General features: G+C 40.2%; 1 protein-coding gene across 5 annotated transcripts in view; it reads left to right on the top strand.

Moving 5' to 3' along the window:
• The window catches only part of GPATCH2 (G-patch domain containing 2), a 105,873-nt gene that overhangs the window by 61,006 nt on the left and 26,351 nt on the right, over positions 1-18,516 (top strand). For all 5 annotated transcript variants that reach the window (XM_082217695.1, XM_082217694.1, XM_082217697.1 and 2 more), the window contains 3 exons: positions 1,722-1,789; positions 3,758-3,797; positions 8,085-8,155. In XM_082217695.1, coding sequence (XP_082073821.1) covers positions 1,722-1,789; positions 3,758-3,797; positions 8,085-8,155 — 179 coding nt within the window. The remainder of the gene's footprint in view (positions 1-1,721; positions 1,790-3,757; positions 3,798-8,084; positions 8,156-18,516) is intronic.

Here is an 18,516-nt window from a genome sequence, read left to right as displayed (position 1 = left end):
AAACATTTTTCCATAAGTATGGCTGGAGGTAAACAACCAATTTTAGCCCAGAAAATAGCTTCTGCTTCTGTCAACACGTTGTTTATTTTCTCCCTGAGATAAAAAGTTCAGTTTTCTGATATTTGTACCAAGATAAAGTCAGTAAACAAGATTAATATAGTGTGGAAAAGGTTGTCAGCAGCCCTGGCAAAGGAAATAAGTTGCCTGTACACAGAACATACTGTAAACTGAATAAAAGTGTCAGGTCCACCATGAGATAATGTGATCATGAACCTCTAACAAAGCATGACATAGGCACAGTCGGCTTTTCTTATAGCCACAGTGTAGAAAATGGATTACTATATTCCAGGGATACCCACTGGAATAGCATGAAAACCTCATTTTGAGATTAATACAGGATGCAACTGGAGAGCTAAGCCAAATGTTTACCTCCAGCATTAAAGTAACTATTGAGTTGTTAATGTTATAATTAGTAGGTCATACAAGTATTTTTATTTTCAAAATCCTTAGAATTTCAAAGCCCACGCACCTGTCTGGAGAGAGGGTGCTTGTTTTCCAACTTGTAAGTCAAGTCAGCTATGAAAATAAAAGTTTTATTTGTCTTCTATGTTTAGGCTAATGAAGAAAATCCCGTAATTTTACCTCCTATCCAGTGAAACTTAATGCAGGTGTATTTCAGAGAGTAACAGCAATTTTTAACGCCCACTGTGTGAACACACCCTTACACTGTGTAAGGATGCCTGCACTCAAAACCACCAGGCCATATAAATGCTTTGGCTGTCCTGAAACCAATTATGGTAACATTTACGTAAGCATCCTTGACATTTGTATTACAAAGACTGGCTGTGACATGTTTGTAATGTTTTTCAAAAGTGCTGTAGTGTATCAACGTGATCCTGTAGATTGAAAAGATCAAAGACTGCTGTTGCACATGCATGGCTTAAATCCACTCCTAGTCCAGTTTTCTGAAAAGATTAGGTGGCAGACACTACAGTAAGCAGGCCACATGTGGTCCATATATAGTCCGTGGCACAAATCATAGGTATATGTAGATTTCTAAGTAAAAGCTGGTTAGAGGATTAAACATTGCAGTAGTATCTACAGATCATCCAGTGTTCATTCTGGTCATATGTCGCCCTGTCTTGATGATGTGCATGTGTGCTACTCTTTCCATAATTAGGCATGAAAGTGATGCAGTTACAATTGGATCACTATGAACACCTTTTTCAAACTTGCTATCTTAAGTGATTTAAACTTTGGTAGCAATTAGAAACTTCCAGAGTTGGGTAGGGGAGAGGCATGGCTGGGGTAGTATTATGAACTGGGTGCCTGCACTATGAATAAAAGAGGTAAGGACACACACACTTGCCTACCTGCGTATTCCTGGGGGGTTGGACTAGATGATCCTCAGGGTCCCTTTCAGTTCTGTGATTCCAAAGTAACAATGTCTCTTGGGGCTCTTCCCAGTACCTCTTTAGGATCATTGCTCCCCAAAACCCTGATGACCAGCATTGAAAAAAATGGAAAACGCCACTCAAAGCTTTTTACATTTATATATATATAGGAATCAGCTGGTTATTGACTTGTTCATCACATGCATCTTATTAATGGTATTGGTGGCTGGCTTTTGTTTTCTTCCATTTATTTCCTGCATGCAGTGAGTACTGTGTGTTCTTAAATTCCTCTATGCAACTTATAAAACTTATTTATGCCTCCTTTAGAATACTGCTCCAGGCTCATGCGTCAACAAGAAAGCTGCACATTTGTCCCAGGAGTCTCATCACCATGAGTAAGTATCCATGTCAGGTTTATCATTATTTCAACTGCTTAGTTTAGATTTGTCCCTGTTTTAATTACATCTTGAATTTTACCCTAATTGTCCAGTCTATCAAGACTGTTTAGAATTCTGATCATGCTCTTGAGGACATGTGCAGTTCCCAGTACTGTTGTCTGGAAAGATGTCTGTGGATTAACCCCCCCTCCCCACCCCCACAGTTCTTGCTATAATGATCCTGTGTGTGCATAACATCTCTTGCATTCTCGCTTGTAAAACCAGAGGTGTGGCTAGAAGAAAAAGAAGCACGATATCTTTCTTGGGTCTTCTATAGCTTCCTTTCCAGTAGAGCTGTGGCAGATGGATGCAGTCCAGGATTTTCATCAGATCTACTTGTTTTGATTGGCCTTCTCTGTGCATATTGTCCCACTTGCTGGATGGAACCTGGAATATTATATTTATGGAAGTTTTGAATCTGTTTTATATTTTTCTGTAACATTGCTTTTTTATTATTACAGCCATACCTCGGGTTACAATGCTTCAGGTTGCACGTTTTCGGGTTGCGCACCGCACCTAACCAGGAAGTACTGGAACAGGTTACTTCCGGGTTTCAGCGCTCGCGCCTTCACAGAAGCACTAAATCGCACTATGCGCAGAAGCACCGAATTGCAACCCGCGTGTGTGCAGACCGCTGCGGGTTGTGAACGCTGCAGGTTGCAAACATGTCTCCCCCATGGACCATGTTCACAACCCGAGCGTCCACTGTATTCTTATTTCCATTGTAGTTGTTGTAAGGCACTTTGGACTGGCTTTGCCTGGAACAGCAGTGTATATATATTTTAAAATAAAACAAAAACAGCTGCTTTTTGCCCCTGTGTTTCCACAGTAAGCATATGGGGTGGGTAGGTTGGTACACGGAGAAGAGAGATTTGCACATGGCCCTTTAAATAGCCTTGTGGCAACCTAAAAACTAAAAGAAAACACCCAGAAAACTTATTTAGTGGACTAGAGCAACTTTTTTATGTATGAAGTGCTATCCTAACTTGGCAAGTATTTATACACACATAGTTGGAAAGAGAACAGTCAGCAGTTAAGTAAGCATTGAGGTCAGAGATAAATGAAATGTACATAACACCAACCGTGACAATTGCATTAAAAATGTGAATGTATGTAAGATTGTTATGGTGATTATTCACAAAGCATTGTTGATGATAAAACAACCCTCTTGGTGTTGGTAAGCTAATAAACACTGGTAGTGAGATAAAAAGGCTAAACGGTGATATTAACTCTACAGTTGCCCCTTAGTGGTTGAATCCTGCTAGGGCAGCTTAATCCAAAGTCTGGTGAACAGTTCAACTCACCCCATAAACTAAGAGGAAAAACTGTTCAGACACTTGGAGAGATACAGTGCTGTTCTATCAGTCCCTCCTACTTACTCAAATGGAAACAGAACACATAATTCCACACTGGGTTGGATTTTAGAGATATTAAGTCAGCAAACCTATGCACACCATGTGTGTGTGTTTGTGTAGCAACAGTAGTAGCAGTGCGTAGGCATTAAACCCAAACCCTCAAAATTAATAAGCATGCTTCTAATAGTTGTAAACACTTTTTAAGATTTCCGTTACTCTAAGTAATAAGAACATTAGATTTTAGCAGCACACACAGAGAGAAAATATTATTAAATGATGTAATATATAAAGAATTTCAGAATCTGTGGCATGAAACTCAATATGATTTAGTATATATCCACTTGCCCAAGCAGGATAAATCCACAGAATGAGATACATTCTTATATTCCTGTGAAAACTGCTATAGACCTTGAGAGTTCTGTAAAATATCCCATTTAAATAAATCATAGCCAAAGGCTACATTTTTCTGGTGGACAATAAAATACCCGAGAGCACGCATAGGCTGGTCATATGACAGCTCGTGCTTCAGTTAGCTATGCTACTAAACCTTTTTTTTTCTTCCCTCCCTCAGCCATTGGTTTAGCCCTGGGGCTAGGAAGGAACATAGCCAGGTAAGAACCACTTTGATCAAGAACAGTTTATTTCATATATTTGAAGGTTTTTAACTGTCGCCTGTCCGGAACAACAGGAGCACCAATTTCTGAAATAAGGAGAAAAATAATCACTTTTTTTACTGAAAACATCTGAAAATACTTTAACAGCAAATAGCTTACCACAAAAGGGTTGTGGGTGTAGGCCCAGTAATTATCAGCATTCCAATTCACTCTCGAGGATATTTCAGGGAATTAGGAGAGTCTTGTGTGCAGCAGCATGTGTGCACATCAGAGTCTTTAGAATTGGGCTGAGAACATTTCCAGGGGTCTTTGCTTTGTTAAATTGCCTCTCTGAACTACTGCTAATCTTTTGAGGAAGGCAGAGTCTTCATAGAACCAGAATACTAGATCATGAAAATATAGATATTCCGCTAGCTGGTGTAAAAGAGGCCTTGATAATACTTTCATTTCACATATATTGGATGCATGCCTGTATTGGCAAATCACTGTAAAGATCTTTCAGGGCTATAACAAAAATGGAGGCCGCAAAGTGGACATAAGCAGCAATGGCAGGGAAGAATAAGTGGAAAGTGACACCAGCCGTAGTTGACTGACCAACTCTAAAGGTATTATTTGTAAGCTAGCAAAAAAAATTGGGCAGCACAGTTTTAGCTTTTTGGTTGTTTCTGAAAGGGACCATCAAAGTCACAGTTACTGCAGGAAAACCACATTCATGAAAAACCCTTTACATTTCTATTCTGAGAAGCCTCGTCTGGGGCTCCAGACCCAGTCTAGGCCCAGTCCTGCAGCTGCACTCACATTCAGGTTCTTAGGAACCCATTCTATTCCACTATGGCCCACTGGCATCAAGAAGGTTGTTCTGCCCTTATATACCCTTTTGTGGTACTTATAGCTCTGCTTCACCTTCTCTTAACCATGAAAGCTGCCACCTTTTGACATTAGAAAAGGGAGGAGGAGCCCACTATCTTGTGCACTTATCATTGTTCACCAAAACTCAGTGCTCTAAAACTCTAAAGAGGTTTAGGGTGGCACTTGGAGTTAATTAAAGTTATATTCTGCTTTTCCTTCGTGGATCTCCAGTTGCATATATAGACACACTGACCAGACCTAGCACCTATTTAAGTTCAGCATGTGTTTTTAGGGCATGCTCTAATTGCTGCTTGCTCCTGCCAACCTAGCAGTTCAAAAGCACATCAAAGTGCAAGTAGATAAATAGGTACCACTCCGACAGGAAGGTAAACGGTGTTTCCGTGTGCTGCTCTGGTTCGCCAGAAGCAGTTTAGTCATGCTGGCCACATGACCCGGAAGCTGTACGCTGGCTCCCTTGGCCAATAAAGCGAGATGAGCGCCACAACCCCAGAGTCGGCCACGACTGGACCTAATGGTCAGGGGTCCCTTTACCTTTTACCTTATAAGCAGATAAATTACAAGGCTTGCTAATAAGCATTGTTGTTTATAATTTAATGAAACAGGAATTCCAAGATAATGAATAAAGGAATCTCTGCCATATAGATGGGATAGTTCAGCTATAAAGCAGAGGTGTAAGCAAAAATAAAGTCTGGCAAGCATTTTAAAATGAGTGATACTAGGAACTCACAATATACAGTGGTACCTCAGGTTACATACACTTCAGGTTACAGATTCCGCTAACCCAGAAATAGTACCTTGGGTTAAGAACTTTGCTTCAGGATGAGAACAGAAATCGTGCAGTGGCGGCGCAGCGACAGCAGCAGGAGGCCCCATTAGCTAAAGTGGTGCTTCAGGTTAAGAACAGTTTTAGGCTAAGAACAGACCTCCAGAACGAATTAAGTTCTTAACCTGAGGTACCACTGTATTAAGTTCCCAGGGCCATATTTAGGGGCAGAAAACTGACTTGCTCACCAGGCTTCCATCTGCCTGACTGTGCTCCACACCAAAATAGCACAAAAAGTTCACCTTCACATCTAAAGCTGCCAGTGCTGAACTGTGTGGCCAGGGTTCCATTGAATTTAAGGATTTTGTATTCACTGGAAAATGAACATTGTCTTCGTATGAAATGGATAAATCATGCATGCAAATTGTGCAGCAAAGACACAAAATGGGCTGCAAGCACAATAGAAGCAACGTACTCAACAGTTTAACAAATGGAGAGGGGCCCTGAAAATGCTCCTCACCTGGAGCTCCGTGTGATATTGGTGAGGTACACCCACATTCATCTTCTTAGAAATGCATTTGATACTGGAGTTGGGCAGTCTTCAAGCATAGGATTTAGGTTTTAAGCTCATTAGCGGGCTTTTTTCCAGTCTAGCATCATTTTCTTGTAACTGAAGTGGCAAACTGAAATCCCTAGTTCCTCCAATGATTTGTTTACAAAAATCCATCACAAAGACCTCTCAAGTACAGGTACAATGATTTGCTTATCTCATTTGCTTATTGAATTTTATTCAACTTTATTTCCATTAAAGCAATAATCTTAAGTGCCCTTTTGAGGTTTGTTTTCGTGCTAGTGAGTACATACAGCTATTTTTGCTGTGCTCATTATTTACAAGTGTCAGTCTTCTAAACATAGGTTTTTAATAATAACTAATGATGTGGTTTAACCTTAGGGGGAGGGGACTTCTTACTGTTGCATAAAATTGTGTTGCGAAGTTTGAACAATGAGGAAACAAGCCTAAGATCTTGGTGAGAGCAGCCAAAGGGCTGTTGGGTCCCAAATAGTGGGGAAATGGTGGGAGGATGTTGAAGGTTATCATAGATCCATAGGCTTCTAAGGCCCCTCATTTGCTAAACACACCACCTAAAATAGCCCTGAGATGCTCCAGCCCTGGAACTAATTTATTAACACACACACACACCCTGGAATCAGTGGGAGGGGGCCATTCTAGGGAAGGCAGGATGGAAAATGCTCTGCCCCCCCCCATCATAATCACTGTGAACCAGCAGGGCTTGGGATTTGACAATAGATGTGTTGTGGAATCCTTCCTCCCCACCACCAAAAAAAGTAAGACTAGGATTGTTGTGTGAATTAGTTATGAAGCTTATACTAATTTCAAAGTGGGACGCGGGTGGCGCTGTGGGTTAAACCACAAAGCCTAGGGCTTGCCAATCAGAAGGTTGGCGGTTCGAATCCCCGCGATGGGGTGAGCTACCGTTGTTTGGTCGCTGCTCCTGCCAACCTAGCAGTTCAAAAGCACGTCAAAGTGCAAGTAGATAAATAGGGACCGCTCCGGCGGGAAGGTAAACGGTGTTTCCGTGCACTGCTCTGGTTCGCCACATGACCCAGAAGCTGTCTGCGGACAAACGCTGGCTCCCTCGGCCTATAGAGTGAGCTGAGTGTGCAACCCCAGAGTCGGCCACGACTGGACCTAATGCTCAGGGGTCCCTTTACCTTTACCTACTAATTTCAAAAGCCCCTATTGAAATTAATGTCAGAATGAAGATGGGTGGGAGAATGATTTTTGCTCTGCTTTTCTTTGGACCACATCAGCAAAGCTGAGAGGCAGAGGGTCTTGTTGTCTGGGCAGCCCAGGACCGCCATACACACCACCCAGTCTTTCGCCTCGGGGAGGTCACTTCGGTGCTGCTAACACAGCAGTTTGACTTCACCCCTGGAGGGGCACTCCATTGTCTCTCAAGACAGACAGGGATGCCAACCCAACCCATTACTAAAATCTTACTGAACTTCATTATAATTCTCAATCCAGAAATAATGGCAAAGCAGTGGGATTGATATGACAACAGTAATTATGAGGTGCTACTTTTTTCTATTACTAATAATGTAGAATTTTAGCATCTATAATCATTATTCATTCTTACAACAGCTCTGTCAGGTCCTTATTAGTCTCATTTTTAGAGAGTTTATAAAACAGTAATTTCAGAGATTTGAATGTGAGCCTCTAAAATCGGTTCCTCTAAGTACAAAGCTCTGTTGCTGCTCATTTCAAATTAAAGGAGATGGTGAAGTTACAATATTACTGTGATACATCTTAAAGCTAAACATATTGTAATGGCATAGTACGCTCTGAATTGCTAATTAGGCATCTTGACATGAAACTTTACTATAACACAAGACTGCCTCTGTAGAAGAAGGTGTATAGGAATAAATGAGAGAGGATCTGAATTAAAATGTAGGTAATATCGTATTGCCATTTCAGTAGATGCACTTTAGATAAAGTATGTCAGGGCTGTCAGGCCCTTTGCTGAAACAACGTAGTACAAAAACATGACAAGGCTTAGTAGGACTTATTTCTAAAAATGCAACCATCATTGCATAGTTCTTATATGTCTTCTGAACTTTCCATGTAGCTTCAACTCCTGCGGGACAACCGATCAGAGAGAGGACACAAGAAAAACAGTTCAGTGAAAACAGCTAGCAGGTGAGCTAAATATGCAATGCAGTTTACAGTTTAAGTGAGATCCCTAGCCAATATTTTTAGCTAGTGCCCAAACTGCTGATATAGAGATGGAAAGAGAGATGATTTCTTTGTCTGGTCAGCTGCTATCTGTCTGCCACAGAAGCTCTTAAAAGGGGTCCGAAAAGTGTTAATCAATTGGACACAGATATCTGTGTATATAGTTGTGTTGGAAATACCTTGTATTGAAAGGGGGCTGGTATGTATGCTATGCTGCTTAGATTCCATTTATCATGATGTGGATATGATTTTCCCACTTGGAGAAGTTGTCCTGTAATCTGTACGCATCATGAATTTGAGTTTAAAATGAAGACTTGCACTCTCCCAAATTTAAAAAGCAATGTATCTGCTTGTCTCTTCTTCTTTCTCCCTACAAGCATTTCAAGTGTTCCCTTTTGTTTTGTTTTTCACAATATTAAAAAATGAGACAGACTGATGGAAAAATTGATGGATTTATTGGCTTCCAGTGCATCTGTTTGCCAGAGTAACATCATTGGGGTTTGTTTGTTTGTTTGTCTGTCTGTCTGTCTGTCTGTCTGTCTGTCTGTCTGTTTGTTTTTATAAAAAAATTTTCTCTGAAGAATCTGAAAACTCTTACAAGGGGTAGGTTGAGTTAGTATTGAAGGAAATGAGGGATTAATTTGAAATGTAATCTTTTGCAGGGTTTTGTTTAAATACATCTTGTGCCTTCTCATTTTCTTTTTAACACAGCTAGCTTAGTTGATCTTGGGACTATTGTGATGATATCTGGACTAAATTATAGGTGTATATTTATGTTATCTTAAATTCTGGTATTAATAACTACAGGTTATGTAAAAAGGGAGTGGGTGGGTGGTTCAGGGACACCGGTGGGGGACCTGAGAACAAAAAGTTCCATTATGCCTCTATAGCAAGCCTTTTCCCATTAGGTTGGTGGGAAATCCCTTTCCATCTGAACGGAGCTTGTTCATTTTCTTCTGATGATACAGATGACTATATTTTGTTACACAGATGTGACAAATAGAATTACAGCTGCTCTTTATTTGATCTTCTAAAGAGGCAAAGATGTGCAAGTGTTACGCCTGCTCCCTTTCCCCCACCACGTCATCTGTTGTTTGGGAAGGAGTCCTAATTTGCAGTAGATAGAAAATTATTTGTTGTGTTGCAGGTTTGCCAAAAATAAATGAAACCATTAATTACCACATTTTTTGAGCAGCTGTTAATAGATTGGGGTAGGAAAACTGTACATTACACTTACTGGTTAATTACCAGAACTATAATTGTTTGATGTAGCTTTTGTGGGAAATAATGACAGCCCCAAAAAGGTGGAAACAGATTGTATACAAAGTGAGCATCATACCTTAATGGCAAAATGCGGGAATGTTTTTCTTGCTCTGTCTCCCTCTCTCTCTCTCTCTCTCTCTCTCTCTCTCTGTGTGTGTGTGTGTTTAAGGAAGAAATACAGCTATTTGTTCTTCCTGCTCACAGAAGGGTCAACCCAAAGGCAGGATAATTTCAGGTGACCTGAGCTCTCAGCTGAAGGGGACTGGAATGCAGGGTAGAAGTAGGCAGGCAAATTAGGAAGCAGGCAGACTGAGAGAGTGAAGGAAGCAAATGCCAAAGCCAGACTTGGAAGCATGTGTGGAAACCAGTGGGTGGGATGGTGTGGAGAAGAGGATTGAGTCCTCCTCAGCTGTCACCTGCTAGCAGACACTGCATCACCTTGTAGCAGAAGAAGGAAGAGAAGGGATGTAGGACCACTACCCACTCTACCAATAAGCCAGGCTTCTCCCTCTGCCACAATCACCTGGCAGCAGCAGGTACAACCGGCTGCAATAGAGGAAGCTAGAGAAGTGGTACCAGACCACTTCACTGGCACCACTGAGACTCCAACAGTTTTTGACTCCTTCTTTCCTTCAACATTTCTACCTCAGCGGCTAGTTAGAATAACTTGTAACCTGTGCATTTCTTCTAAAAATAAATGTTTAGGGGTACTCTCATTTTGACTCAAGAATACCACCATTTTATAGTTCAAATTGGGAAAAATAAATGCAGTAAATGGACAAAAGTACAAAGATTCACAAAATGTTTAGGGGAATTGCGTACCCCTGCGTCCCTCCCCCCCCCCCAGAAAAAAGTTCAGCTTGTAATTAAGATCTTGCATCTGCGTTTCTTTATTTCTTCCTCCCTCCCAGTCCTTTTTCCTTTTGTGTCATGCCCTTTTAGACTGTAAGCCTAAAAACAGGCAGTGTTTTGTTTTGAGAGGATCTGTAAGCTGCTTTGACTGAAGAGCAGGAGATTAGTAATTTCATTAAAGAAATAATGAATAATGCTGGGACAGTGCTGCTCTTTTCACCTTTCATTCTATAACCATGAGTAGCTCAACCACAAGAAATAGCAGCATACAGGCTAGAAGGCTTCCTGTTCATTCCTGCCTTACCTGCATCAATTAAGTGCTTTGTTTTGTTTTTAAAAGCAGTAAAAGTTTCAGGATTCTAGCAGGAACTGGCACACTGAAAACTAAATTCTTGGGAATCAATGGTTTGTGTCCAGTTTGGGGCAGGCAAAAAAGGAAGGCAGAAACTGATTTCCTCTCCCGGTTCTCCCCACATCAACCCCCTAAGCATTGGGGGGCTCCTGAATAGGGTGGGCTGAGAGGGGAGGGGATTGCAAAAAATCACACAGAGGCACCTTCTGTGAGCAAAAGCTCTCCTCACACAAGATGTCCCCACCCATCTTTCAGGAGTGCCTGCCCACCACCACCATGTCACAGCCCAAAGGGCCCAACCTGACCCTTTGAAATGGGTTTTGGGGAGGCTGCCAGAGAAGCAGGAAGTGGCTGGAAAAGTCACCTTCTACTGTCACTTATTCTCTGGGTGTAATCTGATATGTTTCAAGTTCCTACCAAGCCTATTAACAGTCCTGGTATTCATGCTTAAGCTTCTGTGAGATAAGATCCACTGGTAACAATATTAACCCAAATGCTTCACGCAGGCTTACCACCTTAATTATTATTTTTTTTAAAATAGTGGTGCATTTATTAAGTTAGGTTGCTTAAAACTGTTGGAAAGAAGAGAGGGTGATTGAGCAGGAAAGCACAGAGAATTAACACTTCTATAGCACTCGGCCAATTAAGAACACGTGCAGAAATTTATCATAGTAGCATGTCACTGACAAGAAAGTTTTTTCATTGAAAGGCAGGTTTTTTCATTGAGTTATGCAGCAGGCTTGATCAACATCCCAAGTGCATTCCTCGCCCCTTGTAAAGTCAGTGTGAAGTTGATCCTTTTGCACAAGTGGGCTGCAAAGCTTTTGCAGGCTTTTCCTTTCCTATACGTTGCTGCCGTTAACTAAAATGCTGTTAACAACAATGCTCAGTTGAATAACAGCTTGCTGCAGATCTGAATTATTATTATTTTAACAAAAACAGCTTTCCAGAGAATGATGAATATATATATATATTTGAATCCTAATAATATATATATATATTATTTTTTTAAAAAAAGATCAACATTAAATGCACATAGTTTAAAATACACCAACCAAGGTTATTTCTCCTTCAAGGAGACATTGCAAGCAGAAACAAAAATTCAGGCTGCCGTATAAGCATGCCTGCAAAAACAACTAAGAATTTAGACATTTTAATTTAAGCACAGTTCCTTTTTCTGCATTGGGGTATATTCTGGTTCAGTTTATACTCACAGTGCTGGTTCTTACATAATGTGTCTCACAAAAGGAAGTACAACTTTTCCCACAGCCAAAAATAATTCTTGATTCTCCCAAGTCTGGTGTGTTTTCCAGCTGCTCTTGCCTTTGTAGCCTGACAATATTCTGTGGTGAGGTGGATAAAAAGCAACATGGTTAAAGAATGGCGCTGTGTTCACATGTAATACCAAGCCATAGTTAAAACCAATGTATTTTAGCAGTAAACAAATCATTGTTAAGCTGCTGGGCAGGGTTCACACAAAACACAAAACCATGTTTTATTAAACTGTGGTTTATTAGTCTGAGAACAACTGTTCCGAGTTGTTCCTTACCATAAAATAAAGCCTGTTTTTAATTGGTGTTTTGTAAGACAAGCTGTTTCTAAAAATGTGTATGAAATCCTAGGCCAAAATACTAGTGGTAGATTATTTCTGCAATAATATTTTATATTTGATTCCTTTTACAATTGCCTTTTTACGTTTTTATATCGTTTTTGGACCTGGGTGTCCTGAACATTGTGCTCTAATCATGTTGGTTTAGTAACAAACACAGTTTTGTTACCTTTGACTTGTTTGTGAAATGAAATATTGGTTTAGATTTGCCTTTGTCTAATTCACACACTTTTGATCAATTCCAACTCATGCCCAATTATATTACATTGCATTAACATAATTCAACAGATGTTGATATTTAAATGCTTTCTGGCATTCACATCTTGGACAGCTGTCTCAGAGCTTGGGGAAAAGGCAAACATTTAGAGTTAAATGCTGAACATATGCTTAAATTACTAATTAGAAGCAAGTAAAAACAATGCATTATCCTTTCTAAGGACAGTAAGACTCTAATACAGATATTTTAAAGTCTTTTTTGCTTGGCATAAAGTTCATGAGTCTCTGGAGGCGTGGTGGTGCAGAGCATGTAGAATAACAGTACAATTGGACTTTATTTCCTGCCAGGTTTCCTTTTAAAAATGCAACCTGCTTATTGCAGGTAAATCTATGACAGCCTCTGACTTTGAATAAGGTTTGGAACAGCTAGGAGGTGTTAGAGTACTGTGCATGGAGATGAGAATTTATTGGCAAGAGAATCCCCCCCTCACATTTCATAGTCACATTATGTTACTATTCCATATAAAACAAATGTGTCACCATTAAAGCCCCAATCTCAGCATACTGGCATTGTATAAAAGGAGTTTGACAGAGCTGAATTGTTCCATCACATCTGTTTAACATTTAACCAAAAAAGAAAAAAAAGAAAGGAAAGGAAAAAGGAATGGTCATAGCTCTTGTTGGTTAATACAATGGCATTCTTAGTAGTGTGAAAGCAGATGTTGCAATGGGTGTTGAGCTGGTGATGTCATTGTTATAGCTAAGCCTAAAGAAAGGCTTCAGAGCGAGGCAAGCCAATAGCTGGATTCGGTGTGAAATTCCGATTACACCTGCCCAGTGCAAAATAAGACTCAACTGCATCGGTTTTAGAAACTGCGTTTAAAAGATTTTACAACGCCTGTCACCCAGCATAGGTTATTCTGTATGTTCCTGTAAGTGGGGGGAAGCAAGACTCGAAAGCCTCTTTTTACGTACAAACACAACTGGGAAATTGATTGGTGAGCCATTTATTGATTTTTTTTTGGAAAAGATATTTATTAAAGTTTTTAAAGTATAACAGTAAAAATGAAAAATAAAAAGAAACATACAAAATAAAAACAGTTAAAAAACACATTGATTTTCCATAACATATCTTCCTTACACTTATTTCCCCGGACCTCCTCATACCTCCCTTTTTTGTATTCCACTTCAGTTTGTTAGTTCAGCAAATCCTTACCATTAAGCTTTTACCCTTTTGTAAACCTTTTTTCCTATCTCTTAAAGCATTACAGCTGGAAACCACTTAGTTTCTATCCAACATCCTTCTGGCATTCATTAATTTTACAATATTTCTGTAAATAGTCTTTAAATTTCTTCCAGTCTTCTTTCACCAACTCTTCTCCCTGGTCTCGAATTCTGCCAGTCATTTCTGCCAATTCCATGTAATCAATCACCTTCATCTGCCATTCTTCCAGAGTGGGTAAATCTTGTGTCTGGTGAGCCATTTATTGATAGAGTGTTTATATTTTTTAGCCCACGGTTCCACTTTGGACTTTAGGGTAGCATTTTAATCTCTCAGCTGCCCAATGGGGCAGGTTAGGCCCAGGGTGGCCCAGTGAGCCTCATGGCAATATGTGATTCCATTACGAGTTGCTCACTTATATACTATACTATACTTGCTCACTATATACTATACTTCGAACCTGTATTTTTTTCTAGAAAAATAGGTGCTGGTACTCCCCCGTGAAGTTGTTACAGTATGTGCTACATTTTTTAAAAAGCAACAAAAGAGATGCTGGTACTGTGTACCCTTGAGTAAAGGTAAAGGGACCCCTGACCGTTAGGTCCAGTCACGGACAACTCTGGGGCTGCGCACTCATCTCACTCCATAGGCCAAGGGAGCCAGTGTTTGTCCGCAGACAGCTTCCGGGTCATGTGGCCAGCATGACTAAGCCGCTTCTGGCGAAACCAGAGCAGCACACAGAAATGCTGTTTACCTTCCCGCTGGAGCGGTACCTATTTATCTACTTGCACTTGATGTGCTTTCAAACTGCTAGGTGGGCAGGAGTACCTATGAGTACCCTATTTAAACAAACAAACCACTACAAATACTATTTTAAACACATTTAAAATGCTTTGCAAGTAGCCCAAGTGAGGACTGTTGGCATTCCTTTGTAACTGCTGGAAGATTTAATAACAGACAAATTGCATTGAATTTCCTGGGGCCGTGTAGAAGGAAATCTTTTGATTATATGAAATTTACTGTTTTGTATGTCTTGCAGGCATGTCTGAGAGGCAGTTACAGAATGCTTAGGCCACTAAAATCAATTGTCCCATTGTATCCATTATTCTAATAACTGATAACTGTAATGAGTGTATTTCAGCATTTCAATCCACATCCCCTTCAGAGGTTACTTGAAGTCTCTTGGTATCAGCCTTTGTTGCTTCTATAAAATGTGTGAATGTAAGGCAACTAGCCGCTGTCATTTCTTGCTAAGTAGGTTTGGATGTATTTTTTGCAGGGCAAAGCATTTGCTCCTAGAATGCAGCCTGAATAAGGAATTTCATGCTCCTTCCACTTTCCAGCCCCCAAAGTAGAAAATTATGTACAGTTTGCCAAGATAGCAGCTGTCAGAATTACATCTGTAGACATTAGAAATGAAACTAGCATTCTGTGTTGCCACTGACTGCTCAAACCACTACCAGACAACAATTCCCCAAAACTTTGCTATGAAAGATACATAAGTTTTCTGACATTCAGCTTTGCTGAACAGCCAAGCAAATAATAGATGAAATTTCAACATTGGAGATTCTTATATTTTCCGATCTTTTAGAAGCAGCAGACATGTCCCCTTAATTTTTCTAAAAGTATAAAAATATAAAGATTGTGAAAAAAATCTGGAGCCCAAGACTGCTTTAAAATGCCTTGTAGATTAGCCATCCTGAATATTGTTTCAGAGGAAAATTCTGCTGATAGCATAGCTGGTACAGTTGTGGGAATAAGCACAATTGGAAAAGGACCACACACAGAAGGAAAACTATAGGCCACAGTATGAAAGAACACAGGAGTGTCTTGGCCAAGATAGGACAAGGTACCTTTCCTCTTCTTGCAATGAAAAATAGGTTTGGTGCGTGAAGCAGAGAGCAGTAAGCATGTCCTGGCAGCTCTCATTTTAGGAACAGTGTGTACTGCTTGGATCACTGCAGCCCAGTTGGTTTATATTGCTAGCAAGGAACTGATAAAGAACCAGTGTGGACATCAGATCTGCACAGTTACCATTTTAAGTATTATGCTGTCCCCTAGCTAAAAGTTACCTGTCATTACGAAAATGCTTCCCCTATTCCTAGTTTTGTAATATAGCACCTAACAAGGAATGCAGAAAGCTGCGGTCTAGTTAGATCCTTAGAATAAATTGTGTATTTTCTACCTTTCAATTGGAGCAGTTGTGGTGGCTGCCTCCGAGTTATTCTGTGAACAGAAATCCATTATGTGAATGGCAGTAGAAGGGCACAGTATATCATCCTATGGGCTGCACACATATAACATGTGGAAGACTGTCTATTTTTGCATCAGTAATTTTAGAATTATAGGATAATATAACTAGCCAATGCTGCATTTCAAGGAACTTGTTCTATATCAACCATCTCCAGTTTTAACCATTTTAATTTCCTTTCCATGTTTTTGCACCTGTGAATAACAAATCTTCACTGCTGTCATGGTTTTATACCTTCTTTCCTTGATTTCCCCCCCTTTTGTTTTGTGTTTTTCACATTATTCTTGATTCAGGTGACCTAAATAGGTGAAACTATAATGTGGCAGAAGGAAAAAGAGAAATACATATCTTCTGATCTATTACCACTCTTTCTTTTCAAGATAGTCGTCTGCTTTTAAATTGTGTGTTCAAACCTTCATAATGGGTTTTAAAACTCAATTTAAAAGTAGACTGCTATCTTGAAAAGAAAGAGTAATAGGTCACAAGATATGCATATATTTTATAGGATCTATATAAAATAGAGCAACGTGAAATTTCGCGAAGAGGCTGTTTTTAACCATCAGTGAATGCTAATACTTTTTTGAAGACCAAAGTTAAAGTTAGAAGTGTTTACGTACCTAAGTATTGAGACTTCAGAAACATTATCCTGAAACAAGCTTCAGTAGTTATTTTTATATACATTTCTTCCAATTTTTAAAAAAGAAAACATAGAAAAATACTCAGCCATATGTGAATAAATGCATTTTCTTTTTAAAATAGAGGTTGTGGAGGGAACTCCCACTTGGTCATAGGATCAACAGTCCTCTCCTGTCCCCTTTTCATTCTTTCACCATTTCCTAACAGGAAAAGCCTGTGACTTTCTGAGAACAAATTCATGTTTAGCCTTAGAATGAATAAAACCTTAGTTCTGAGCGGAAAGCAAATTCTAAGGAGCGTTGTACTGTGCAAAAAAGGCAACAATTTCATTGCCAACGAGCCAAAATCAAATTTCATATGGCACATGTTCACCACACATACAGTGACATTTCAACCATGGTATCCTTCTGGGCTGCCTGCAAGGTTTGCAAAATTCTGTTCTACAGTGGTTAGCCAGCCCCAGAAGACTGCTGGAAGATGGCTGTTCTGCCCCCACCCCTCTGGGGCCTTTTGTCTGTAGGATGCCACAAGCTTCCCCTGTCTACATCATGTACATCAGGGATGGAGAACCTGTTTCCCTACAAGGTATTGTCAGTCTGCAGCTCCCATCAGCTGGGGCTCCCCCCCCCCCTTTGATCTATATGAAAGATCTGCAAAAGGTTTTCCAGTGATTTGGGCTATGGTTATAGCCGTAGGCCCCATGCACAACTAATTTCTTTCACCTCTTCCCCTTGTACACCCAGTAGGGAAGGGGGAACTCCTGAATAGTGGGGGCTGTATTATAAGGCTGAGGGAAATTGGCCTTAAGGAGCTTGCATCAGCAGGAGGAGGAAGGGAAGAGAGAGGTTAGTTGCATAAGCTAGCTTCCCTTCATGCAACCATTGGACACATCCTGATATGCAGATGAAACACTTCTTGTGTCTGTTATCAAAACCCTGGAAGGCAATGGAAATGATAGATCAGTGTCTTGTATCAGTTCATCAGTGGATAAGGGTGGGGAGCAGGGAGCTCTAAACAAAGTAAAACTTAACCTGTACCAGATTAAGTACTGTTGGTTGGAAATTCTGGAGGTTTTGGAGACTAACTCGATGCCTAATACGAATGGCATATGTCGCTTCAGGGTTCTCCTGGATCTAATGCTGTCCCTGAATATCCAGATGACAGCAATTGCCAGGAGTGTCTTTTATCAACTATGACTGATTTCCTGGTTGCCTGAAGACTGATTTCCTTTAAGAAAGCAGAGCTAGCATCAGTTAACCCTGGTTTAGTTACTTCCAGATTGGTTTTGCAGGGCTCTCTGTGAGCACTTTTTCTGTGACAGCTGCCTGTTTTGAAAAAAAACCCTCAGAAAATTCAAGTAGCACTGACCAGACATTTATTGGGTACTTCATATGCTAATCTTGTTTCAGCTGCATTGGTTAGCCATTCATTTGCAGTATCTATTTAAAGTGCTGATTTGACCCTTTAAAGTACTCATTATCTCAGGGATTATCTGTTTCACATATCCTGTCCGAGGGTTACAATATATCAGAGGCACTGCTTGCTATGTTTTCATCTAGGGCGATATAGATGTGATATAGATGAGAACAAGGGACAGAGCCTTCTCAGTGGTGGCACTGCAGGTTCCCTCATCTTTTAGACACAATGAAAAGGCTTTTTTGCTTCAGCAGGCTTTCAGTGTGCAGTTCTGCTGCTGTTTTCAAATGGATTATATATTGGTTGCCGTGTTAGATCATGGTTTGTTTGTTTTTTAATCTGTTGCTGTGTGCATGAAGTATGAATTTCCCCTGAATTTCCCCAGTTCGTGGAAAGTTTCTCCCATAGCACTGAAGAGCAATCAAGAAGACAAAGCACACTTTTCTGTTGTTAATAATGTGTTAAGAATGACAGATTTACAATGGCAGGTACACTTTTCTATCTTCTT

Source organism: Podarcis vaucheri, assembly GCF_965113315.1.
Source record: "Podarcis vaucheri genome assembly, chromosome: 3".
NCBI classification, from domain to species: Eukaryota; Metazoa; Chordata; class Lepidosauria; order Squamata; family Lacertidae; genus Podarcis; species Podarcis vaucheri.
This window is presented reverse-complemented; position numbering and strand designations above follow the sequence as displayed.